Here is a 27,461-nt window from a genome sequence, read left to right as displayed (position 1 = left end):
AAAAAAATCAGCTGGAATCATTCATGTAGTTTACACAGAGGGCCTACTGGATTTATTCTGCTACCAATTTAACATCAAATTCTAGAGAATTACTTTGATAATGTAGATTCTGAGTTCAAGGCCGGCTCTAGGTTTGAGTATGCCCTTGAGCGATTGAGCCTGAGTGGGCCCCTTTGCAGTATAAGTCACACAGTTGCAGGGTTCTCCTGTAAAAGGTGCCACAATAAAAGCACCTGAAATTGGGTGGGATTTGTTGTGGCGGACCTGTAGGTCTGTTGTAGCTTTCAAAAGCCCCCAGCAATAATTCATATGCTGTGGGTTTAACATCAATATGGTTTTAGTTGCCACATGTAGGTGACATTTTGTATTTCTGTATCAATTCCCAATTCCTCATGGTTTTCTAGATCTCTGATGCGGAATCCACATCAGAATCTGGCTCAAAAAACCGCCTCCCATTGAAATCAATGGGAGCCAGTCATTTCCTTTTTCCGCGAGCGGTTTGTTCCCGCTTTCAGACATGCCCTTTCTTCAGGTGGATTCCACGGCTGATTCAGTCACATACATCCGCCTCACGACACCTCCCTTCCGACTAGGTCCATTCATTTGGACCTAATCCGAAGTGGAGTGCCGCGAGGGGTTCCAATGCTCTTTTCCAATTCCAATAATTATAGAGCAGGTCCTATCTTGTTCTGTTAAAATGGATACGAATAGACAGGACCCCCTATTGAAAATAATGGAGCAAATCAGCACCCACTCAGCGTGGACAGTCTTTGTGCGTGAAGTCTTAGTTTGCACTATCTAAAACTTAGACGGTCTTGGTAAATCTGCTCCATTGTTTCCAATATTACCATTATTTATTTATTTTATAGTTCTATTAACTTTCAAGACACTGTAATATTTAAGGCTAAGCTCACATTATCGAGAGAAGAGACTGCATTAGGTGCCCCTATCCGGCTTCATCAACAATCTCAGATAAAATTTGATAAAATTTGTCTGGCAAAATGAATAACACCATAATGGAAACCTGACAGGCCACATTATAGTCCGTGGGGTGCAACAGGCAACAAATTCAGTATATTTTTTTTTCTGTTCCTCTACTGGAACTCAAAAACTGAAATAAAATATTAACACAAATCTGCTCCTATTACTTATTAATCACTTGGTTATCTCTGGTCAGTTTTTTGCCTGTGGTCCTGAGAAAGCTAACCTACTTACGTTACATATCCACCTGTAACTGTGTTTATCACACAACCAGAAATCAAAGTTGCGCTTCAATTCCTTTACTTAGATACAAAGAGCAGCCAAGCTTTCCATGTGGAAGTTACTTACTTATACAGAACAGGTCCTGTGAATATACAAGTGCGGTTCGCGTAAGATTAATGACTTGGATTGGCTGGTGTAGTCCTGATCTATTAATCTCTTTTAAGCTAAACTTTTAACTTTTCCTGTTTCATGAGGAAGCTATCAAAGTCCAGTTCTAGACATTAACAGTTATGCATGGCCATGGATCAGATCATTCAAGAAGGGTTTGTTTCTACAAACACATAAATCATTCCCTCCATCTGATTCACTATGCAATGTGCTATGTGACTGGGTGGTATATTATTACTTACTAAGCTCTTATCCGTCAGTTACACGTGTATGAACAATAGGCACATAATTAGGAACACAGTAGACTGTTGTTATCTACAATATCATTGTACAACTCCCAACTAGTGGCTTGGACGTCAAAAATCAGTAGCACCAAGTCTTGGCACTAGACTAAGCAGTATATTACTTTTCCATAGCCACACAGTCACACAGTAGTAAAACTGACCTTTTCACAATCTTCACTCTTACCAAATTGTGTTATTTTTATTAATAACTAACATTTTCTTGCACTAAAAGTGGTTTATGAGATTAGAATAAAGGTCCTACTGCTTTCAAGCAAAACAAGAAAGGTTGAAGACATCTGTACTTTAGTAGAACTAGAAGAGAATACTATCTATACTTCAGAACTAAATTGGCATTTGCTACACATTTTTCTTGCAGTCCATTCTTAACTTGGAGAGATGTGCAGCATATCATTGTTAGGACCTCCCGCCAAAGACACTTAAATGCACCAGACTGGAAGACAAACGCTGCAGGCCACAAGGGTATGTTATTATTATTATTTCTACTGCATGTTACTTTATTTTGCACTCAGTAATATTTCTGCATTCAACCTGAATCATTCAATAAGAAAGAAAAGATGGGAGATATCCGTAACCAGAGACATATTTAGGAAGCTATTACACAGTCCTCCTTAGTCCTTGGGTGAGGTAATGGAAGTCTGTGGGCAGAATTCCCAATGGTGCTTTTACTGTTATAGCATGTATAACCTTTGTGTTACAGAAAAACCTAGAAGATTGTCAGTCTACGTTACCTTTTTTTTTTTCCTATTTTTTGTCTTACCCCTCGTTCACAGCTGTGTTTGGTAATCCTTTCGGGGAGTCCGCATGGGGATCCCCTGAATGGATTACCGAACACATTTGCAAGCAGTGCGCAGTGAAAGCACATGCACCCCATAGACTATAATGGGGTCCATGTACTTGCTGTGTGCTGCCCGTACGGAACATGCAGAAAGGAAAGTAGATTGAGAAGTACTTTCCTGTCCGCATATTTCCTGGTAAGATCTCGCGGCAAGCACATGGACCCCATTATAGTCTATGGGGTCCGTGTGCTTTCAATGGCACACCCCTTGCCAGTGCATTTAGTATTCCATTCAGGGAGTCCACTCTATACTGACAATACAGGAAGTATATGTACTCAGTATGCCACCAACAGGGTTGTTTTTGTACTTAAAAATAAAAACTTCAACATACAGATTCTGTGTAGACATATCACCACTGCTACCAATCATTGATATACCGTAATATATATCAAGAGACCACTAAGGCTAGTGATTTAGTGCAGTGAGGCCCAGAGCTCATTGCTGGAAGCTGCAGCAGGAAGAACACATAAGTAAGTATAGATTTTTTTTTTTTTTTTCTCTTTAAGCAGATTTAAATGTTATTGAGGTTTCCATTAGTTTAGAAGCATGGCGGTAAAGTAAATGGCGTAGCTTGATACTATACATAACTTCACCTGGAATCAGCTGGATACACAGCCTAAGAAGACAAATCATGTGACAACACGCATGCTAAAGCAGAGTCACACATCAATCTGACAGGCTGGGTTCTTACTAATTGGTACCATATATATCCTCATACTATCAGGGTGAATGATCTTTTGCTATCATTATAACAACTCTAATGGCAAATCACACAACTCTGTCACAATCTGAAGAAGCATAAACTGCTATATTCACTGAAGGCAAGAGCTTGTATTATTCCCACTCATCCTGTAGATCTGTAACATCTACCAGGGTAATTGTTGAGTGACAGGTGCAATCCAGATGCTACATGCACGAATATGTATACAGTGTGTGTGTGTATATGTATATATATGTATATATATATATATATATATATATATATATATATATATATATATGTATATATATATATATATATTCTCAATGCCAGATCCATTTGTTGGTCAGCCATTCTCATGGTTTTGGTCAACATTAATCTAATATTTATGGCCAGTTTAAGATATGCAGACATGGTTCAGTGGTTCAGTATACATGAGCAAGTTGCTACTTTCATATTTTAGGACTAAACAGCTTTTATTCTAAAATGTATAGAACTTAATAAATATACCAGTTTATGTCCTAACAAAACAGTAAGCAAATAAATGTTGTAATTCTAATTATAAATGTCATCCAGTTTTATGTTTTCTTTGATCGTGTTCACATATAAAAGCACAGTAGTTATTGCATATTCAATATCATTTTATATGTAAGATGTAAACCATTATGTTTATTGTGCTCTAAAGATTTTTTTATTAGATAAAATGTAACATCTTGAATTGCTGTCTTGAGTATGTTTTGTGTGTAAAAGAACTTGCGCTGGTGAGACATTGTATAGTGATATGACCATTGTAAATACGTACGCTCACATGCTCTCTATGCTCGTATTTTCCAGGATAACATTTATTAAGGATTACATGGCTGGTCACTCCAACTTATTTTGCAGTGCTTTCTAGTCAGGGAAAGCTAGAGACCTACAAAATGAGCATTTACCATCAAAGCACATTAAAATAGTGACCCCTCGTTCACATCTGCGTTGGAATTCTGTCTGGGGGAGTCCAGCCCCCCCTCCCCCCTGAACAGAATAACAAATAAAATTGTAAAATTGCAAGCGCTGTGCAATAAGAGCACACGGACCCCATAGACTATAATGGGGTCTGTGTGCTTGCCGCGCGCTGCCCGCACGATTCATACGGACAAGAAAGTAGATTGTGAACCACTTTCCTGTCCTCATGATCCCTGCGGAGATCTGGCGACAAGCACATGGACTGCATTATAGTCTATAGGTTCTGTGTGCGTTCACTGGCACACCGCTTGCAGTTGTGTTTGGTATTCCGTATGGGGGGGTCCCCATTCGGACTCCCCCGGACTGAATACCATAGCAGATGTGAACGAGGGGTGAGGGTTCTTCCCATAATTACACTTTAAAGGGGTGAGATTGGTGCATAATAGCTGAATATGTCAGCAATTTGGTTGAGCTGGTCCACAGAACTATTGGGTCTGTCTAGTAAGAACCGTAGGAAGGTTTAACAATGCGGTTGCAGAATGCACACTATACACATGGGCATGGCACACTATTTACATTTGTCTTTAATGTCCTCCTATTATGGGTAAATGGTAAAATTTTGCCCCAAAAATGGAGCACCATTTTAGGCACATTTTGCTTCCTCGGCCGTTGCTGAAGTAGACATAAATAGGAATTAAAACACACAATAAATTTGCTCTTGTAACATATTCCACTTTTAGCTTAGTTAAAGTTCTCAACGAAGGGCTCAAAGTGAAACCCCAGGTTTGAATCATTACATGATATTTTAATGGGATTATGGGAATATTTCCCTTTAAGTGTATGATGGATCCTATAAGAAAACTGGGGAAAAAGCATTTTATAGATCTAACTGTCCTTTTCAGTTTGTGGGCCCCTGAGACCAGCTGAGTATAGGAAATCTGCTATAGATCTAGAATATATAGCGTTTGTTGCTTGAGAACTGCTATTCACGTTCCCTAGGAATATAACCACTTTACGTATCAAGCATAGGCTTAAAATACAAAGCTGCATGAGGTGAAGAAACCTAAGGCAGGGAAAGTTAAGATGTAGACTGCATCACAGGGGGTATGTTAGCGCCTTACTTGCAGCTTGACATGCCTGCAAGGCACAATGTGATTGTATGATAGATACAGACTGCTTCTTTTACAGCTACATACCTTTTGTGAATGTGATCAAGCAGAAATATTGCCTATGGCATTCACTGCATGCCATTACTTTACACCACGGAGAAGCCCTAAATTATATCTTAATCATAAACACTTAAGATAAACCCCCTCAGTATAGACATAAATCTTGCAACAAATATAGGTATTTTATTTGCTTCATGTAGGAAATATGCAGACATTTACTTAAAACATATTTTTGTGAATGTAAGGGATTTGACCACAATGTGAAATCCTACCTGGACTTTTTACAGTACTTCCTTGTGTCTACGAGCCATTCACCCCTCACAAACACTTTATTCATGCTTCTGGGTTATTCCATGACACATATTTTGAGAACCTATATTGAAATTGTGTCTTATTTCATGTTCTACTATTTCTTCATTTTTCATGGTATCTTTATTAAGGCTAAAGCCCCACATTGCAGAATGCAGCTAACAAACGCAGCAGAAAAGAAATACAGCACTTTTTTTTTCCCGTATCGGTTTTCATTTAGCTTTTGCTGCATTTTTCTCTGCGTTTATAGAGAAAACACAAGCAGGTAGAATTGACAAGTATGTTTTTCAAAAACACAGGTTTTCCGCAGCGTTTTTTTTTTTCTTCTTCTTCTACGTGTGGATGGGATTAGCCAGAATCTCATTCTAGGTTAAAAAAGTACAAATACCATATATAGAATTTACAGCTAGTGATATAAACTAAAGATAAAAGAGAATAAACAAACATTGTAAGGGTCCATTCACGCAGCGTTTCTGTGCGCGGATTCTGACCCGGAATTTGCATCAGAATCCGCGCTGAAAAAAAGCCTCCCATTGACTTCTGTGGGTTCTGCTCGCGGAAAAAGGAACCCATTGAAGTCAATGGGAGGCTTTTTTTCCATGCAGATTGTGATGCGAATTCCGCGTCAGAATCCGCGCACGGAAACTCTGTGTGAATAGACCCTTATACAGTGCGATATGTTGCTACTGGGTTTCCATTGTAAATGAAAAATGTACATGTTTTTTACTGTATACACTTGTATGGAATAGTCTACAACACTATTCTTTACTTCAGAATAAAAGCTATCTAATGTTTATGTATGTGTATGACACTCTTGTAGCCTCTGTTTGGTGAATCTGTCCCTATGGATACACTTGGCGTATACGCTGGGAGATTTTCTCCGTGTATATGCCAAATGTAGTGCTCCAACATGATACCAACTTAGCTCTAGTAAATAAAGTGGCGAATACGTTGTTATTTTCCAGCTCACTTCATACGTTTATTGTTTTTGGCAATGTACTATAGCCCCGTCCACATCCCATTAAGGGGTCAGAACCCGACTCTTACCACTATTTAATTCAGAGATTTATTCCAAACTCTCGGCAAATAGAAGACTTTTGTAAGAAATATGAATAGCATTATATTGATAAAAAAACATTAAAGTCCACAGTTTCCAGGGAAACGGAAAACTCACATCTCAAAAATCAAAAAGGTTCTGCCGTATGTCATGTACATCATAAGAGCACAGCAAAGATTAAACATGAGGCTACAGGTTTCCAGGCTTGTCTTTCTCTGCCAGAACACTGCATCATGATGGAAATGACATCAATAGAAGATTTCTCAAGGTTGCAGGTTTGTGCTGCCTGGACCATTGTTAGTGGAGTTAGTAGGAGCGAGGTATTCTCAGCTTGTCTGCTTCTGCCTATTGGTTTTTTATATACTTCTGCTAGCTTGTTTATGAGGCTATCCACATCTGCAGTTATATTTTACTATACTAAATACGGGCGTGAGTTTGTCAGATCAAAATATGTTTATTTAAGTGACACAATCAAAGCTTCTATCCTCGTATGTGTCCAACCTGTATAATACTCTGTTAGTCTGTATGGGATAAATCCATAAATGATAATTGTATAAATGCTGCAGGTGCCTAACAAGAACTGTTTTCTTTAATAATAGCTCATTAATGTTTATAGAATAAATGTCTATGGGTGAAACAGGGACTTTGGCTCAATAGATACAATATAGCAATTATCATAGACAATGTTATTAGTTATAATGGGTAAAACCTATTAGTTTTAGGGGCCTTGTTATCTATGTGTAGTTCATGAATATTATCGATAGCTGAAAGAGGTTGTCATTCCCTCTGGATGATCTCTAGGGGCTCACACAGCACCTCCACATATCTAAGATGTCCTTATCACTGGGGTATCTAACTGCTGAAACACTCATGTCATATACTTGTACAGTATATATGTCTATATCTACTTAGACTCTGCTCATACTGCTATTAGAGCCTTCATCTTTAGGCTTTGACAGATTTGACGGAAAGAAAAGAGCTGCATGTTGCACTATTCTTCTGGTCATAGTGACAGAACTCATGATGGAACCTGACCTAATTATAACTCAGTCAGCTCCATTGGGTGCCAGTGGTTTCTGTCATGTGATGAAACTGACAGTAGTTAAAATTGGAAGCCATAAGGGTAGCATGAACTCTATATCTCTAGTTTACGCCATAAATACTTCTGGGACCCACATTTATCTTAGGAATGGGTCCCCCCATCTGCCCCTAAAAGTGAATAGAGAGGTGGCAGATACAAAAATGCACGTCTCTCCATTCACTTGCATGGGAAGGTATATTATAACTTTTATTAATGAAGAAAATTCTGCCAAAAAGTAAAAAGTTGTTTTAAAGTTGCACCTTAAGGGTCCATTCGCACAGAGGAATTTGGTGTGGAATTTCAGCGCTGAAAAAAAAGCCTCCTTGGCTTCAATGGGTTTCTTTTTTTGCTACCTTTGCCAAAGCTTTGACATAGTAATGTTGACAGATGTCTGGATATCTATTGTCCTTTGTTACTTCTTCAGAAATTTCTTCTATATTGTATATCTATTTGTAAGAAAACTATTTCTACATTGTGTAGGTTGTGCTGTCTTCTGTTCATTATTTGACAGTGTTAAATTGTCAGATCAGAGGTCTTGAATACTCACTATTACTTCTATAATTAGGACGAAAGATTACCGTAGCTTTTACTGCTATTACTGAGACAGTAAATAGCTTTAGCATCTAGCTTGTTACTTGTATAATTTAGCTAATCTTGCCTATTATAGCAAACACATTACTGTTTTTCACACATCAAATTACTGTTTGAAGTGCAGGCAAGATTCTATTTTTTTTAGATTGGCATAATCACGCAAAACATGGCCTCTCAGCATTAGTAGCAAAGTGTGCAGATGACAACTGCTTCTATTGACCTTGAAAAGGACCTTTCACCACCTCAACCAAATCCATTCTAGAGCATTTGGAACTTTTCTAAGCCCCCACCAATCAGCACAAATATGATTTTTGATTATTTTTTTTTATAATTTGACTCTGTATTGAGAGCTTGGTGATCCTGGGCTGGAGCAGACAGACATGAACTATCCACCCAACAGTAGAGAACCAAATTAGTATATTGGTTGCTGAAGCTAACAGAAATTATTGCTCTGGAACAGTGGGGCCTGCAGAAAAAATTTCACCTGTTCCGGGTTGAGTGGAGCAGCATCTATTAATGAATGCAATGAGCTGGAGTTGTGGAGGTTTTGAAAGGTCCTCCTTAAATGGCATAAAATTCAAAAGGTTCTTGTCGTGCATATACATAAGAAAGTTGCATAAGGGATGTCTGTAATCTTGGACCATCACCGATGTACAAAGATATGTACATAACTGAATGATCAAGAATTACTAAAATCTGACCAAACATTGTAGACACATTGAGACAGATTTATGAAGATTATGAAAATACAAAATCTGTCGGCCCCACCCCTGCACCCTGCTATACCACATCCCCCAGGAAAGTGATTAAGTTAAATAAGTAAAAAAAAATGTGCAAAACAAAGTTTTGCGTAAAATATTGTGACCTTTTTATGCCTTTTACACCAACCTACCCAACTATGCAAATGGCAATTTTCTTGAATGTTGTGTTCAGTAACAAAAATTTCTGGGCCATATCACAAGATTTAACATCTAGTAATTCCTTTATATTTCCCATTTCTTTGGTATCTACTCCTGGGATGGGCTAAAAAAAAAAAAAAAAAACCAGCAAAATCTGCAACAAAAAAAGCAGTGCTTCCACAACTTGGGGCCTCAGCCTAATTGAAGCCTTTTGGTGGTTTTTTCAATGGATTTCTTTTGTTGTGTGAAAAGATATCACACTGCAGCAAGCTATTAGTTTCAGGTTAAACTTAGCTTCATATGTAAGTGAATAGGTTGCATTCCAACCACGAGATTGCCGGGACTGTTATTCTGAGAGGCAAAAAAATGAAAGACTGATAAATGGATTTGAATAGAGTGGCTTTGTTGGCAGAATGAAACAGTCACAGACATTTCTCCAATAGGTATTGCATATTTGAATATACGCTAAAAGGGAAATAATACATTCTAGTATCACAAGAGGAAATGCATTAGTCTATAAAAATGTCTGCTTCCTTTCTTGACCCTTACAAATTAATACATGAATACTTTTCTTCTACAGTGAGCCACTTATATGGATTTGGCTTGATGGATGCTGAAGCCATGGTGATAGAAGCAGAGAAATGGACCACAGTCCCTGCACAGCACATTTGCGTTGAAAACACAGACCGTCAGATCAAGTAATATGTTACAAATTTCATATATTCCTTTACTAATAAGTGAACATGACAGCTTTTCACCAGTCCCTGTATTTAGAAGAGCCCCTTTTCCTCTGAATTTCAGTGGGATTCCTGACCTACAGATGTATAATGTAATTATGGCCAGAGACTATGTTGATAGCTGTAGGCCTTGTCACTGTGTAGTACAATAAACATGTCATATATGTGACAGTAGTATGTTCATGCCACATATAAACTGTTTGCAGAGGCTATCATTGTCCTCTCAGGCAAGGGCTATGAATTAGAGATCTGTGTTGGTAGTAAATGGTCACGTTCTCTCCAGTGTTCAGTGAAGTACAGCTATGAGTAGACATGCTCTTTAGTGAAATAGAAGCAATGATGGCTGCTCAACTACAGGGAACATACACTTACACTATGTGTTTATATGCTGTCTTTGCTATATACACTCATTTATGTGTAAATCTTCATTTCTTAAATCTATTTTAAAAACCTTTGTAACTTTACAGTTCTTGTTCTATTAGTATGCCCCAATTAAATGGCGAAAGGACTAATATACACCAGATATGCTGAGCATGTTCCATTACTACATTGGAGCCTGATCTGCTTTCATTTACTGGCTTCAACTATTTTAACTAATCTCCACTGGGATTACAATTTTTCTGTTGCAGAAAACCCAATGGACACAGATTATGGCTAAGGCTTCATATTGCAGAAAGGCTGCTTTTTTCTGTTGCAGATTTTGCTGCGTTTTTTTTTAAGCTAAACCCAGTAGTGCCTACAAAGAAGGAAATGGAAAATACAAAGGAAGCACATATAATCGATAACTTTTGTCAACCCACTCCTGGGTTGTCGCGGGATCGAGTCGAAAGAGAGCCAAAGAGCAGAAAAAAAATTAAAAACCGCAGCAAAATCTGCAACAAAAAATGCATTTCTTTCCACAACGTAGGGTCTTAGCCTAAAATGGAGTCTATCAGATATCAGTTATGTCTGTCATTTTGCAGGACCATTTTTGTCCATGATTTTTGATGTGGGCATTTTACTACTGCAGCATTGTAGAATCAGTAGAATAGATATACTAGATGATCACTGTTACTTTTGTCAGTGCCTATAGAAGTATTCACATCTTATAAAGTAATACAATACTGATATGGTGTGCCATCACTTTATGATCAAGGTAATTCCAACCTTTGGGTCCCCCACCCATCTTAAAAATAAAGGGATCACAATGCTGAGTTAGCCATTTGTCGCCTTCATGTTTTTTTCCCTACCCAAAGGCTTCTTAGCCACTAGATGCGTACGCAACTGTAGCGCTCCCCCATTTATGTAAATAGGGTTGACTGTAATTCATTCATATAATACTTTCATTCTCTGATTTGGTAGGATCCCAGATGTTAGAACCTAACTGATCATAGGGTGATGACATGTTTCAGCAATATGCCATCTTAGTAAGATGGTGGAATCACTATAATGTTGCCATAAAGATCCTGTTTTCTAAGCATAGGTGCATACACTAAATAATAATGGTTGTGACAAGTGCAGAAGTAATATATTCATGTTCTTCTCTACAAATTTACATAATATAGGACGATTCGTCCAGACAACGTGGTGCGCTCAGTGTATAAAGCCACAGGATGTGCCGACAATGTCAATCACCATGTTATTTACCTGGAACATGTGGTTGTACGCATTACAATTACACACCCACGTAGAGGAGACCTGGCTATCTATCTGACTTCTCCTTCTGGCACCAGATCCCAACTTCTAGCTAACAGGTAGGCTCTTGATATCAAGGTAAATGTATTCATGAAATAGAATTATTTGCTTCCCATTTATTACATTAATAAGCTGGTTGCCAAATTACGCAATACATTAGTTGTGTATCTGCTTCCAGTGAAGTATATTTATGATTTCTTGAATCAGATTGTATTTGTGATATACAGTATAATTATTGTATAATCTGCACAAAAAGTTGAGTAACATCGTGAATATATTGTAACATTTTGGAGAAAAAAAAACAGACAGCGACTGCGCATCCTAATATTGTACATTGTTATGCTTTTCAGCAAAATCTACAAAAAGGTATTGATTAAGGAGTTACAGCCCACTAGCCACTTCACAGTGGTCTCTGTATAGTACCGTATATACTCGAGTATAAGCCGACCCGAATATAAGCTGAGACCCCTAATTTTACCACAAAAAAACTGGGAAAACTTATTGACTCGAGTATAAGCCGAAGGGGGGGGGGGGGAATCCACCATTGCAGATAAAGTCTGGTCATGTGCATTGCAGCTTAGTAACTCCATGGGGATCATAGTAATAGCAATTAACCCCATCATGTCCCTCGCATTAACCCCCTGTGTGCCTCACATAAGAGTTACTGATATGTGGGACATATGGAGGTAATAATTAGGTATCTTCATAATTAAAGGGGTATTCCCATCTACATAATTATTTTTTAATTTGTAGATAATTAAAAGTTAAACATTTTTGCAAATGTAAGTAATTAAAAATTCTGCAGAGTTTTAAAGATTTTCTCTAACTTTCTTAGTGGTGACAGTCTTTTATCTTGATCGGTTGCCATGGATATGACCACCAATGCAGAAACTTTCTAAGGTCAGAAAATCTGCCATGATTTCTTTATAATGGCCGGGATATCTTCTCATACAAGTAGTGTCCCTGCCTGATAACCCAGGTACAATAAGAAAATCATGGCTGGGTTCCTGACAAGTCCCAGACCATAGAAAGTTTCTGCATTAGTGGTCATATCCATTGGCAACCGATCAAGATAACAGACTGTCACCACTAAGAAAGTTAGAGAAAATCTTTTTATTGCTCACATATTATGGACACAACCTCTGAAGTTCCCGCAGTTCATCATTACTGGTGTTAGAGAGTTATAATTCTACATCTGATGACCTTCTGGAAGTCCAGGTGTTTTGTTTATACTGTGGATGCAAAAAAAAAACAAAAAAACCCTGCTATTATATCCTTCTGAAAGCTGCCAAAAACTGAGATTTTATATGGTGACATTCAGTGGCTGAAAATATTTTATCTGTCTAATTGAACTTTTCCACTTGTCAGAAGTGTTTTATGCGTTCATCTTTAGTGATAATCATCATTGCTGTTATTTTAGTGTGTAAAGGATTTCACTAGCGAGGCGTTTGGTGTATTTTACTCTATAAAGATCAAGTATGGATAGGTCAGGGACATTGTCAAATGTAAAGTTTATTAGTGACTTTGATTATGTGTTGTGCAAGTGTTTAATGCAACCCTTTTGGTGGTGAGATCTGCACGATGATAAACATCTGGGTTAAAGCGCCGAAAAACTTTCTGTTATATTCAGAGGGGTATTACATAAGAATACCCCTGTCATTAAGCTCAGAGGGGTATTACATTATCCCTCTACGTGACAATGAGAGTGCAAAAGTATGCGCTGTGATTGATAGCAGAGGGGATAACATGGGCAGAGGTCCATGGTATTCCCCCGACCATCCCTCTTGGAGTCACATGCAGGTTATGCACAGACAAAAGCTTATTTATCATTGTTTCTGCAGTCTGCAGCTCTTCTCCTCTGCGCCTCCTCCTTGCTGAATAGTCCTCTTTAAAATGAATCATCATGATTAGCCCTTATTGAGTCAGAGCTATTTGCTGTTAAAAACACTGTCAAGAATTGAGATCTGCATTGGGATCTTCATATCAAACAGCATTTTCACCATGCATCGCTCTGGTCTGTAAAGGCTATAATGATACCGTACCACACTTTTTGCCCCTTCTTCTCAGCTACTAGGTCTAATCTGGCGTCCGTGCTCCCAACCCAAAGCAGAGAGGAAGCAGGAAGTGGAGTGGTGAATAGTGAGTCCAGCTCACCACTCATGCCCTGACATACCCATAATGCCTATGAGTGCTTCCTTCAGTACTGATGGAATTGTTCATTGTGCTTCTAGCTCGTTCACATCTGCGCTCGGGAGTCCGTTCTGCAGGTTTCCGTTTTCTGCACAAAACAGGGCAGGAGATGGAAACCTGCCGGCATGTTTCAATCCCATTCATTTGAATGGGTTTGAAAAGTGTCCGGCCATGAGCGCCAGTGAGCGTTTTATGCTCTCCGCGGCTAAACCGTTTTTTTTTTTTTTTAAACCGGACACAGAGTCGGACATGCATTACTCTGTGTCCGGTTTAAAAAATAAACTGTTTCGCTGCGGAGAGCATAAAACGCTCACCGGTGCTAAACGGCCGAACTTGGCATGACAGGTTTCCGTCTTCTGCATGCAGAAGATAGAAACCTGATAACAGAGTCCAGAGGCTGGTGTGAACCCAGCGTCACCTGCAGGGCAGGACAGCTAAAGTACAGGAGGGTACTGGGAATGGTGGTTAACAGATATGCATTATCCAACATGAATATGGCTCTTATTCTTCTTAATGGTTAAACAGCTTTTATTCTGAGAATCTGTCAAAGGAAATCATGAAAGTTATTCACACTGTGTCACAGGTATATGTGACTTTCATTTCTGTGGGGACACACTGACCCGCCCCAGCGTCATTTGACATTTACCCAGCCTACTACTGTAGAATAAAAACAGTATATCAGACATGCAGTCCTAATCCTAAATGTTGTAACTGTAGTTTGTAACTGATTCAAATGGATAGAATTTAAGCAAGCATGACAAGAAATAACCTCAGCACATCATCCAAATTCCATAGTTGTCTACAGGTGAAGGACAATAGGCAGTCTGGTTAGCCTTCTAAACATTAATAACCTTGCCCTGTGGAAGCAATTGGTATGCAGGAAAGGTGGATGGATACCAGTACTTATCTTCTAGGCAGACCTGCTCTTTGCTAAGAAAATAATTAGCTCATTCGTGTCCACCAGCTTTGTGGGGTACGTACGGATTGAGTTCTATGTGCAAAGAGAGAGATAAGCAATTTGTCTAGTAGAAATTCAGAGACTTTATTTATACAACTAAACTACAGTCTCTTCGAGGGGAATGTTTTTTTGACGGCAATGTACACATAAAAGATACAGTAGATAGATAGATAGATAGATAGATAGATAGATAGATAGATAGATAGATAATGATAGATCAATAGATGATTGATATAGATAGATAGATAGATAGATAGATAGAGATACTGTAGATAGATAGATAGATAGATAGATAGATAATGATAGATCAATAGATAATAGATAGATAGATAGAGATACTGTAGATAGATAGATAGATAGATAGATAGAAATACTGTAGATAGATCGATAGATATTTTTTATGTTTTAAAACATCCTTCCGATTTAACCTTAGGCTATTGTGGCTGGAGGGCAGCTCTTGTATGTACTGGAGCTGTGATAATTCTCTACTGTCCTCATTATTAGCTACTAGTGCACATACCATATAATCTTTGTTTCTTTGCATGACTTTAGATCTTCACAAGATTCTTCCGCATGTCATAGCAAGCTGTGATATGTGCTTCATTATGTAGGGATTGTCAGATGTACCCACAGGCAATATGCAAACATCAGATGCAATTAAAGAAGGCAACACGCAATGTAACTATATAAACGTAATAAAGAAAATACTGATAGCAGTAATAACCATTGTTATACAAGCCGACAATAGCTGACAATAGCTGCCCTCTGCTCTTTGTAATTTCTGAGGGAGCATTCTGCTATTCTACATTTTCAGTGTAGCATGTAGCTTGCTTGCTTTGCAGCTCAGGAATGCTTTCATGAAAGGAAAACAAGTGTCATTAGTTCACCAGATTCTTTTCTGGTCACAAGTGGATTACATCTTCCCGGTCTTTGTCCAATCCCTTCTACATCAAAAGAAACATCTGCATTGTCAACAAAACATGATAGGATACTGTATTTAACATCAGATATTCTATTCTGTTTTCTGTTTTAATGTGTTGTATTCCTTATTTCCCACTTAATAAAACATGTTCCTCTACATTAAAAATATAACAAAGCAAGAACTAAGATTTGAAGTTTTTTTTGTAAATGATAGCATTTGTCATTTCTATATTTCATAGTTCACTCCATTAGTGCCAAGCCTGTCGCTTGCCATTGTAATAGGTGCATCCACTTCCATTCTCATTAAATAGTAATCTAATAGTAATTTAGAAGTATCTAACAGTTTCAAGCTACATAAAGCATTCGCAACATTTCACATGTTCATCCTTTTTCTTTTGGGCCAGTTTTAAGTTGTTTCACATAGTATTTTCCTCTAACTGCTGCTTTCAAAATTTACCTTGTTGCCCTTGGAAATGGAAAGCTATTTAGGTCCACTATTCGGTTAGATGTGAGACCTATAGCTACCCAAACATATTAGATGTAAGTCGTCCAAATTTGCCAACTTTGGTTGAACTAGATGACTGTCTACCCTATATAAGGTTTCCTGACCATCCTCAAGAACTTTCATGAGGCTACTGAAAATCCATTATACCTAAACTAATGATCTTAGGAATGTGGAAAGTTTTTCTGCTTCTTACATAGGCCTCATTTATGACAGTGGAGGAAGCATGACCATATGTAATGCTATATGATTGAGGCCCTTACTATATACGTCTAGACAAGCTATATTTTACATTCAAATTGAAAATTTGTGTAGGAATCTAGTATGCACCAGAATACAATGGAAAAGCAATAGAACGGAGTTTGCATGCCTTCAGCAACAATACAGGCTAATAGTAGAGGCCCAGAGGGAAACAGCTGTTGATGGGAATTAAAATAAGATTAGCCAATAACTATACATGCAAAGTAAAATGTAGGCTAACAACGTGTTCAAGTCTCCTCTCTTATTACCCCCATGTGTAGAGACCACTTATGTAACAGTACTCATTTTGTGGGCTGGAAATCATAATTTGCTTCTGAGTATTCTGGAAGAAGGACATCAATCACACTGAAAGTGCCCATTTTCTGGCACTTCTCAAATAAGTTTATTCTTCCGAAGCTATTATTTTTTGCCTATGTTATTAGTAGTCCTACAACAAGCGTCATTGAGTTGCCTGTGGGCTTCACATGTTAATTATTCCCTTTTGATATTATTTTTTTATGCAACTCCATATCTGTAATGCCTAGGGTTCCTTTTTCAAAAGCACGGTTTTAGCTCAGTCTAAAGGCAGATCTGATACTCGGGCTCTCGTAGCCTCTAGACTTCTAATGTCCTGTAGAATAGCTTGAAATTCAGTGCATGTGAGGAGCGTTTTGAATGCAATCCTCACTGGGGCTCATTTATGACCTGGACAAAATGCAGATACAATCATTTTAGTAGAATGGAAATGCTTCTTTTTACTACAAAGTTAGCACTTGTTTATTCATTTAAAGGCTTTCAGTCCTTCAAAGAAATGTATGCGCTAGCATGCATTATACTTGTCTTAAAGTGAAGCTCTGCATATCTATTGGTAGATTATTGTTAAATGCTGGAACAAACAAGGGAGAATCTGGCCCTTCTGCCATAATAGGCAAAGAGTGGAAGGCCCCAACGCTCATGAAAGAAAAAGGCAAATACACGGCATAAACAGGGTTTTCAGATTCACCACATACAGTACGTGCAAATTTACAATACATGTTTAGAAGGAAACTCATTTCCTATAGTGAAATATATGGGCATAGATGAAACACAGTTGCAGCAGGTGACTTACATCCATTCCAGGATTAAAATCATGCTCTCCAAATGTACCTTGTTTCTGAGCGTTTTCTGAAAGATAGTACATAGTAGCTGCCCCTTACTGGTTATGCACCATATTTGTGGTGTGTTACAATTATTAAGTTCAGTTTATATGCAAAAAAATATTGGGATAATTTCATACTGGTAGGGACTGGTTTTCCTTGTGGAGAGGCAACGCTACATGATAAAAAAATATACAAATTAGATTGCTTCTAGATGGAAGAAAGCTATCTAATTCCACCTATAGATAGTTTACCCTGTAAGTCAGTGACTGATCCATTAATGAGCTATGTCATGTTTTAAGTTGTGATAAGGTTTAAAGGGAGTCTTCTACTTTGCCCAAGTACATTTAACTGTTGCCACTAGGTTACAGAGCACATTACAGTGATAAATATCTTATTTTTGTGTGTATGTCACTTCGGTAGATGTTGAAAAAAACTACTGTGAACTGCTATGTAGATGAGGCATTTGATGCATTGGGGGTAGGCCTTAAGCTCCTGGAATACTGCTCTTGCCACTTACACACCTACCATCACCTGGCGACACCACTCCATGCAGTTGATTCTCCCATTGTTATGACATCACTTATTCTACTTGATTGAGTAAAACCAGTGCTCCAGGGGCTGAAGTCCTGCCCCAGTGCACCAACTGCCTCATTTGGATATGACTTCAGAGCGGTTCTTTCACAATTTACAAAAAATACATACATAAAACATGTTATGTATGTTATCATTGTAATGTGCTCTGTAATGTGGTGGTGGCAGTAGGGATATATTTGGGGGGCGGTTGATTTCCTTTAAGCATTGAGGAATAGGGTGGTTACCTATTAAAGACAGTTCTTTTCCTTTTGGAAGAGAGCTCATTTGTATAATGATGGACACATTATTGTGTATACATTTCTGCTCAGAACCCATTTGAAGGACACTACATTTATTTCTTGCAACGGTAACAGTTAACACATATGCTATATATTAAAAGCTTCCATACTAGGGGCATTTATAATTGTGTATCAGTGATACAAGGACAGAGGTTGCACCAGATGAAAACAAGCACTCATAGAGTGTATGCCCATTGTGAGATATAAAACTGAGAGTTACCACCACCAGAAGTCCTTAACCCTGAATGTTAACATCTGTAATATTTTCAGTTGTAAATATCTGAAATATAGTCTTTCTGCATTAACTAGAAAAAAATAATCCTTGCAGTCGGTCATTATATCCCTGTGTAATAATTATTAACTACCGTATATACTTGAGTATAAACCGAATTTTTCAGCACAGTTTTTGTGCTGAAAAGGCCCCCCTAGGCTTATACTCGAGTCAAGCAAAAAGAAAAAAAATATATATATATATATATATATATATATATATATATATATATATATATTTATTCTTTTTTTTTTGGAGGAGAAGGGGGGTCTATGACCAGCCACAATAGTTATGTATAGAATCTCCCATAAAATAGTGAAATAAAGGAAGCTTTAAAAAAATAAAGTAAATAAAAGTTCTACATCACTCCTTTCTCTAGAATACATATAAAAGTAGAAAACGACTGTGAAACACATAAACATTAGGTATCCCTGTGTCTGAAATTGCCCGGTCTACTGAATATAGGTTATCTGCAGTGCTCCTGGTCCGTCGGGAAGGGGTTAATAGGAGCACTGCAGATCCCCTATATTCAGCCAGGCTGAATTCCAAGTGGGGGAAGAAAAAAACTGTCCTCAAGCTCAGGGAAGGGGCAGACAGAAAACCAAAACACCCCCTCCCCTTCCCCAGCAACTACTGCACCTAAAAACCATTTTAATTTTTGTAATTTTCCAGTATCTGCTGCATTTCCCCCCCTTGGCTTATACTCGAGTCAATAAGTTTTCCCAGTTTTTTGTGGTAAAATTAGGGGCCTCAGCTTATATTCTAGTCGGCTTATACTTGAGTATATATGGTAATAATAGTTAATGAAAGATGACTTATACTCTTTGTTTAGGTTAACACAACTAGCAGAAGTTTGGATTCACTAAAATGTAACACAAGACTAATATATTTAAGTGCAATATTTTATTCACAACTTATTATTCACTATATCATATCATCATCCAGAGGTCCTCAACCTCTTTAGCTGAAATAAAAGATAACAGGAAGGCTAAATCACGTTAGTTGTTAAAAAAAACCCCAGCAAATCCATCCAAGGCACCTGCAAATTAAAAAAAAGCTACATTGTGTAAACCAAAGAACATTGGTGGATGTATTCATAGATTGTAAGCCCTTGCAGGCAGGGCCCTCTATCTCATGTGCCAGTCAGTCATTGTTAGTATTACATTTGTTTGTATATTTTGTATACTGTATGTAAACTCTCAAATGTGCAGCACCATGCAATTAATGGTGCTATATACATAAATAATAATTGGTATTGAACTGGTGCAAATGTCATAGTACCAGGAATTAAAATATAGGCAGATACCCACTACTGGGAATCCACTCATACTGTCTGTACAAGATCATCAGAACTTCTCATTGGGAAACATTGAGATATCTAATGGGAAGAACAAATTTCCCTGTATGCTTTAAAACAATCAAATTCTTCGTATTACACTTTTACTTAATATTTTGTTTTTAAATATTCAAAATTTTGTATTTTGTTAAAAAGGTGAATGTTCATTTAATATTCTGTTAATCGTTTGTGCATTCTGGCCTTCATCTCTTCATACACCATTCTTTAGAATCAGTCAGCTGTTGGGTAGAGATATAAAACTCATTTTTAATTGAGACCTGGAGACAAATATCAGGAAACAATAGATGTATTATTGCTTAATGGAACTGCAAATTGAATTATTTTATATTTCTAGTCTTTAATACATTGAATTCATACTTTAATTGAGTTTCAGCAAAAATGAAAATTCAGTTTTTGCTGCAAAGTAAGTCTTCAACACTGGGGAGTATGAATAGAGGTAGTGGTCGCACCTGGCCCTGCTGCTTTTATAAGAAAACATCAGGAAGTGGAAAGGTCCTGGGGATCTCCACGTTGTGGAAAACTGCTTTTTTGTTCCAGTTTTTGCTGCGTTTTTTTCGAAACCTAGTAGTGGCTACAAAGGGAATGGGAACTATATAGGAGGTACTTATACTTCTGCCTTGTAGTCAACTCACTCCTGGCTTTTACTCAAAAAAAAAAACACAACTTAATCTGCAACAGAAAAAAGCAGCTTTTCCACAACATGGGGCCTTAGGCTGGGCCCCCATGGGACGGAAATGCCACAATTTGTGGGAAAAATCGAGGTATTTTACAGTAAGGGAAAAGTGGATAGGATTCTAGCGAATCCCATGCCCATTTTGTGGTAATAACTGTGGTGCAGACACGCTGCAATTTCCAAAACCAACGCAGTTTTGGAAATTGCAGCATGTCAATTATACCTACAGAAATGCTGGTGATTTCTAGAGATGAGCGAGTAGTACTCGATCGAGTAGGTGTTCGATCGAATACTACGGTATTCGAAATATCGTACTCGATCGAGTACTACTAGCTGTTTGAAGTTAAGATTCGATGCAGGACCAGCGTTGTTTGGCAGAATGCTATACATTGCCAATCAACGCTGGTTCTTCTCTTACCTTTAGAAGTCTTCTCCCTACACAGCGCTCCCGCGTCCTCTTCCGGCTCTGCATTCACTCTGCCAGGCATCGGGCCTGGGCAGAGCCGACTGCGCATGTCCGCTTGTAGTGCGGGCATGCGCAGTCGGCTCTGCCCTGGCCCGATGCCTAGCAGAGTGAATTCAAGGCCGGAAGAGGATGCGGGGACGCTGCACAGGGAGAAGAATCCAGCCCGACCCTCAATCATGGACTTGGTAAGTAGAATTTGATCGAATGTTGCGTACCCCTGAAACGAGCATTTCTCCCCCATAGACTATAATGGGGTTCAAAACCCGTTCGGACAGTCGAACAGTGTGCGGCTGTTCGAATCGGATTTCGAACCCCGAACATTTTAGTGTTCGCTCATCTCTAGGGGTTTCCTTATAGGTATAATTGTAACAGAAAGTCTGTGGAGGAAAACTCTGTGAACTTTCTCTCTAAAGCTTTATACAGATTTTGGATTGGAATTCTCTCCATTAAGATAAAAATTTTTGGTTATACTACTCAGCTGTGTAAAGAAATATAACTTGAGCTAGATAGCAGACCAAAGATAGACATTGGCCCTGGCAGGCAATATGTTTTAGCAGGTTGAAGCATAGAACATTATTAGAAAACTGCATTTTCATCTTGAAAAGTAACTACTTTCTTACTACAATTCACAGGCTATTTGACCATTCCATGGAAGGATTTAAGAACTGGGAGTTTATGACAACACACTGCTGGGGTGAAAAAGCCTCAGGGGACTGGATACTAGAGATTTATGACACCCCATCCCAACTCAGAAACTTCAAGACACCAGGTAAAGATCTTTGGTTGCCTAAACTAACATAGCAAATGACAACTTAAGGGTGTGTTCACATCTTGTTTTTTGTGCCAAGTTCAATGTACACGGGGAAAAATCATAGTATACTGCTCTTTTGCATCCTGTGATGTCTAGCAAAAATGAATTTGTTAAATATATATGGTGCTGTATACCACTGTATGGCATCCATCGAAGGCACCCATTTAATATATGTCAGGGTTATTAATGAAATGTGAACACAGTTGTATATGGTGTTCTATAAGCATAATGTTGAAATTTTGCTTGATAAATATTGACAGATTACAAGTCGCTGTACTAAATCTGCAATGTGAAAATGTAAACATCTAAATTAGATGTTTACAGTATTTTTTTTACAATTTGTTTGATATTTAGCAATAATTTGGGAACCAGTCCAAGAATCCTGGTGGCTGAGTTTTGGATTATTTCATGATTTCATATTTGGCTGTTGAGTCATTGCTGTTCAAGTACTCATTTTGTAGTATGAATTATACAGTATGCAGCAACCATACAAAAAAAAAACCATTTATCAGTCTATGTTCATTTTGAACTTGTTACTAACCCACTTACAAGGAATTTCATAGGAATTGCTCTTTCTAAGTAACTATTGCTTAATAATTGTAGAGTTAAAAATTCAATATCAAAGACCTCTCTTAATGGCAGTCAGTCTACACCCATCTTGACCGAGTACTGCTCATAGATGACTCTTTGATTAAGTGTAGTCAATCTTATGGAAGTTAAAAGAGTTCTCCTGGGGCTGTTATAAATAACTATTAAGTGCATGCCGTTTACCTGCATTTGCTACAGTGCTGTGAGTTCTCTCTCTATTGTGCTAGCTGCACTTCCAATGGACTCCTTTTCAAGCGGACAGAAAAACCCGGACAAAGTCGGACATCTTTACAAGCGGACAGTGAAGGACAGGCACGGAGTGCAAAAGAAAGCACCCGATCGCCATTTAAATGAATGACAAGTGTCACGGACACAGCTAGTGTCCGCTCCTAATGTCCGTGCGAGATTTTGAACGGACACTAGGAGCGGACACTACCTGTCGGACACTGACGGTAGTGTGAACGCCCCCTAAATAATAGTAATGCAGGGCGTTGTCACAGCCTCTCTGCCCTGCTGCTGCTGTGGCAATTCCTCACAGCACACAGTGTCTGAAACACAAAATGGCTACTGCCACACTACTGCTTGCTTCTTCTTCCCTGGCTGCTTACAGAATAATACTTCCTTTCTCTGCTATGACTATTTCCTGTTCCAGCTACAAATCCGCCCACTGTACTGTGTGGTGCTATGTTTAACCTTATAGTCACAACAACTCACCAGGACAAGTGAAACCAGAGAACAATATCTTGAAAACATTTCACAAATGAACACAGTATGAACATGGCAACATATACAAACAATCATAACATGTAAGGCACTCTTATGGCTAAATAACCATTGGTAACTTCTGTGAGCGGGTTACATATCCATCCACTTTTCCTTCTACCATCTTCTGTAGTCCCGCCACTTCATTTTTACTGGCCCATCATCTTTTTCATTCCTGCCCAAAATGTCTCTGATCATGCCCCACTGTGTCTGATGATCTGCCAACTTTAACTTTCTTTGTTTTGCCCTCTTTATCTTCCATTCCACCCCGAGCATTCTGTACTCCTCCTCCGCTTTCAGTTGTAATGCCCATCACCTCCTTTGTATTCACCTACGGTCTGCTCCTGCATTCTTTAGACATAGGGGACCGCTGGTGGCGGTGTCCCTGTGTGACACTCACTGCAGCATCCTTTTCCAAGGCTGGTTTACCAAATTGGTCCTATTCACAGGCAGCAATAAAATGTACTGGTAATGTAACACAGTTTTTATCCGAAACTTAGAACTTTCTGATTTTTAAAAACCATAATGCGTTGCCACCTCGGTTTTTTCCTGCAGCACTTTTTTGCTGTGGCTCGCAAGGTGGGGCTTTAGCCTCAATGTCCCCAAACAACCCCTTTAAACAGTTTGGGTTATCTAATGTCCTAGACAACAAATTGAGAGATAGTTATACTGATTCCCTTCACTTATGTGAGCCAGTCTGAGGGTCCATTCACACGGAGTAACGTGCCGCGTGATGTGGCATGTATACGGCGTGTGAGACTTTGAGCGCCGTAAAAGCTCCCATTGATTTCAATGGGGGCCTGGATCGTATATGCCGCGTTATTTTGCGGCCGCAAAAATCAATGGGAGCTTTTACGGCGCTCAAAGTCTCACACGCCATATACGTGCCCCATCATGCGGCACGTTACTCCGTGTGAATGGACCCTAAGAGGGGTTTATGCCTCTGAAAATAGAAGAGTTGAAGAAAATGCAAAATGTAACAGCAATGTTATTTTAGGCTATTTATGTAATATTGGACAAAGCTTCTTAAGATGTCTTCTATCCTACCAACTGTTGTGCAGTGTAAAGTAAGGATTGGAACAGTTTTTTTGAATAAGCCTTGGGCCCACATTGTGGCAAAGTTTCTTCTTTTCCTGAAGACTACGTTTTTTGTAGCCAAAGCCGAGAGTGGATTTAGCAGAAGTGAGAAGCTATTCCTTTTGAAGACACTCTTGGCTTTGACTCAAAAAATATACAGCAAAATCTACAACAAAAAAGCAGTTTAGTGGACATGGGTCCTTAGCCTGATAGTGGCTTTAATCTCAGTGGATTATTAATTTTCTGTTAAATCTATATACAATCTGTATATTCAAAGAGGTTCCAAAGTGAAAGGTGAACATACAGAGCTCATTGTTGCATACACAACAGCCTCATTCAGCCATGTGAGGGTCCATTCACATGGAGTTTTTTTGGTGAGGAATTTGGCGAGGAAAAAATCTGCTTCAGGAATTAGGAAATTTGCCATTTCCACGTAGATTGTCCACCTCCCATTGATTGCGTTGGTTTTTGCAGATGGAATCCACCTAAAGGAAGCTTTTTTTATGCTAGCAGAAAAAAAAAGCTAGCAGAACCCATAGAACTCTATGGGGAGCCATTTTTTCACGTGGATTCTGACACAGATTCAGCGCTAAAATCCTCGCCAAAAAACTCTCAGTGAATGGACACTTAGTGGGAGTCTGTCAGCGCCTGCCTCACCATTAAAATAATTACAATCCAATATGCAATGAGGCTGCAAATGCCCAGTGAACAGTCCCGATTGTGACTAGTCTCTCATCCAGGTTCCCTGCATCTTTCCTCTGACATAATAGAAGCCCCTTTTTCTGTGTGACATCACTCACTACAGTATAGCAGCAGGCTCTTCTCAGCCTACTCATGGAATATTGTCATAAAATGTACAGTTTGCCAGCAGAAAGTTCATAGATATTGCTGTAATAAATTCTGGACATGCACTGTATTGTAATAACCCCTGAGACACACATGCAGCAAGACATATTACACATTTCTGGTCTACTTTATTGTTACATACACAAAGTGTAATTCTGCAGAGGCAGATGTTATCTGAAAATAAAATATTTTCACAAGCCGTAGAAAGAGTTGTTTGTATATGTACCATTTGGATAACCTTTACCCTGTTAATATCAGGTGGCATGAAAGTGAGTATTTTGTTAATAAGCTGCAGTATTTATTTGGCAGACTGTCAATCTGAATAGATAAACTTCTGTTAAATGGAACTCAAATCAGTGTTGTTAAATGTTACATAAAAAGGTGTGTAGGTGTCAAAAACTCAGACGCTTATCAACTGTGTAAAAGAAAAACTATCTTTGCCGCCCATAGCATCCAGTTACATTGCGCTTTTACTTCCTATAGCTCCTTTAGGAAATGAAATCTGTTCTATGGTTGGCTGATGTGAGCAACAAAGACAGTTTCTCTATTATCTCTCAATATCATGAAACTAATATTCAGACTTGAGCATAAGACGTCAATATGAGGTGACCAGCATACCCGAAAAGTTGGAAAGAGATAATTTAATCTTCTTTTAGTGTCAATTGAAGGCAACATTTATTATCTTTCAAGTATACTTTTAATGACATTATATCTTCACATTTGACTCTGGAAGAACATTTCACCTCCATTTGAAAAGCTATTTTCTTTAGGCAAAATCTTTTTTTGCATAGATTAGATTAAAGGTAGTGTCGATCCTTATTAATCTAATACAGTTAGCTTGTAAACTCATTCTTGAGCTCCAGTTTCTTTGCTTGCAAATTATTCACTTTGACATTTTAATTTCATTTTTAATTAAACTACTTGCTTCTAGAAAGTTGGTTTCAGGCTTATCCCATAGAAAATGTGCCAGTGGTGACCTCCAAGACCCTCTCCATGAAGTGACCTCTTCCCTCATTACTGTAGGGTTCTAGACATCAACTTTCTACTAACTCTGTAACTATAAAAGAGCTAAATATATGAGGACTAGGAAATGCATTTCTTAAAATCTGCTTTATTTCATTTTAAGTAGATGCCCTCAATTGAGATGAAGGAAAATGATTATTCTTTATATTTAGATTATTACCTGCCCTTGTCCTTAGCGATAAGGTGCAAGTATTATTATAACCCAGTGAAATTTAGTTACCAACATTAGCAAGTATGGTAGTTATATTTAAAGGTATCCTATAATTAAAATCAAATTTCTTGTCCCTACCACGTAGGAATAGCCTTAAGAAAGGCTATTTGTCTCCTACCTTTCGATGTCTTCTCCTCACCGCCGTTCCGTAGAAATCCCGTTTTTTTACACTATGCAAATGAGTTCTCTTGCAGCACTGGGGGCGGGCCTCAGCGCTCAAACAGCACTGGGGGTGTCCCCAATGCTGCAAAAGAACTCTCCAGCACCACCTCCATCTTCTTCAGGAACAGGTCTTCTTCGCGTCTTCTTCCGGGAGTTGGCTTCAAACTTCTAGGCCTAGGGCAAAGCCAACAGTAAGTGTAAGCGGCCATATTCTTGTGGCTGGCAGGCATGCACAGTCGGCTGCCTGAGGCCTAAGAGTTTGAAGCCAGCGCCAGAAGAAGACACAAAGAAGACCAGTTCCTGAAGAAGATGGAGGCGGCGCTGGAGAGTTCTCTCGCAGCATTGGGGACACCCCTAGTGCTGTAAGAGAACTCATTTGCATACCAGCAAAAACTGGGATTTCTACGGTACGGCGGCCCGGAGAAGGCATCGAAAGGTAGGAGACGAATAGCCTTTCTTAAGGCTATTCCTACATGGTAGGGACAAAAAAATAGATTTTAATGATAGGATTCCTTTAAGCCTTTTGTGTTTCATGCTGCAATGGATAAGTAAACAATCATTTATTCCAGTTATATATATCACCATTTAAGACAATTATATTTTGGCAATTGATCTAGATGTGGATATCCCAGTGAGAAGGCTGAATGAGGCAAAAACAGGTGCAAAAATAAAGTAGCCAGTCATTCAGAACAAAGAAACTTACCTGTATAATTGAGTC

General features: G+C 38.6%; 1 protein-coding gene across 2 annotated transcripts in view; it reads left to right on the top strand.

Moving 5' to 3' along the window:
- Positions 1-27,461, top strand: part of PCSK5 (proprotein convertase subtilisin/kexin type 5) — a 371,370-nt gene that overhangs the window by 179,797 nt on the left and 164,112 nt on the right. For both annotated transcript variants that reach the window (XM_075278157.1, XM_075278160.1), the window contains exons 10-13: positions 2,032-2,135; positions 9,844-9,961; positions 11,545-11,733; positions 21,896-22,032. In XM_075278157.1, coding sequence (XP_075134258.1) covers positions 2,032-2,135; positions 9,844-9,961; positions 11,545-11,733; positions 21,896-22,032 — 548 coding nt within the window. The remainder of the gene's footprint in view (positions 1-2,031; positions 2,136-9,843; positions 9,962-11,544; positions 11,734-21,895; positions 22,033-27,461) is intronic.

This window comes from Leptodactylus fuscus, chromosome 1 (assembly GCF_031893055.1).
Source record: "Leptodactylus fuscus isolate aLepFus1 chromosome 1, aLepFus1.hap2, whole genome shotgun sequence".
In the NCBI taxonomy this organism is placed as follows: Eukaryota; Metazoa; Chordata; class Amphibia; order Anura; family Leptodactylidae; genus Leptodactylus; species Leptodactylus fuscus.
The sequence above is the reverse complement of the archived record's forward strand: the minus strand, read 5'-3'. Positions and strand labels throughout refer to the sequence as shown.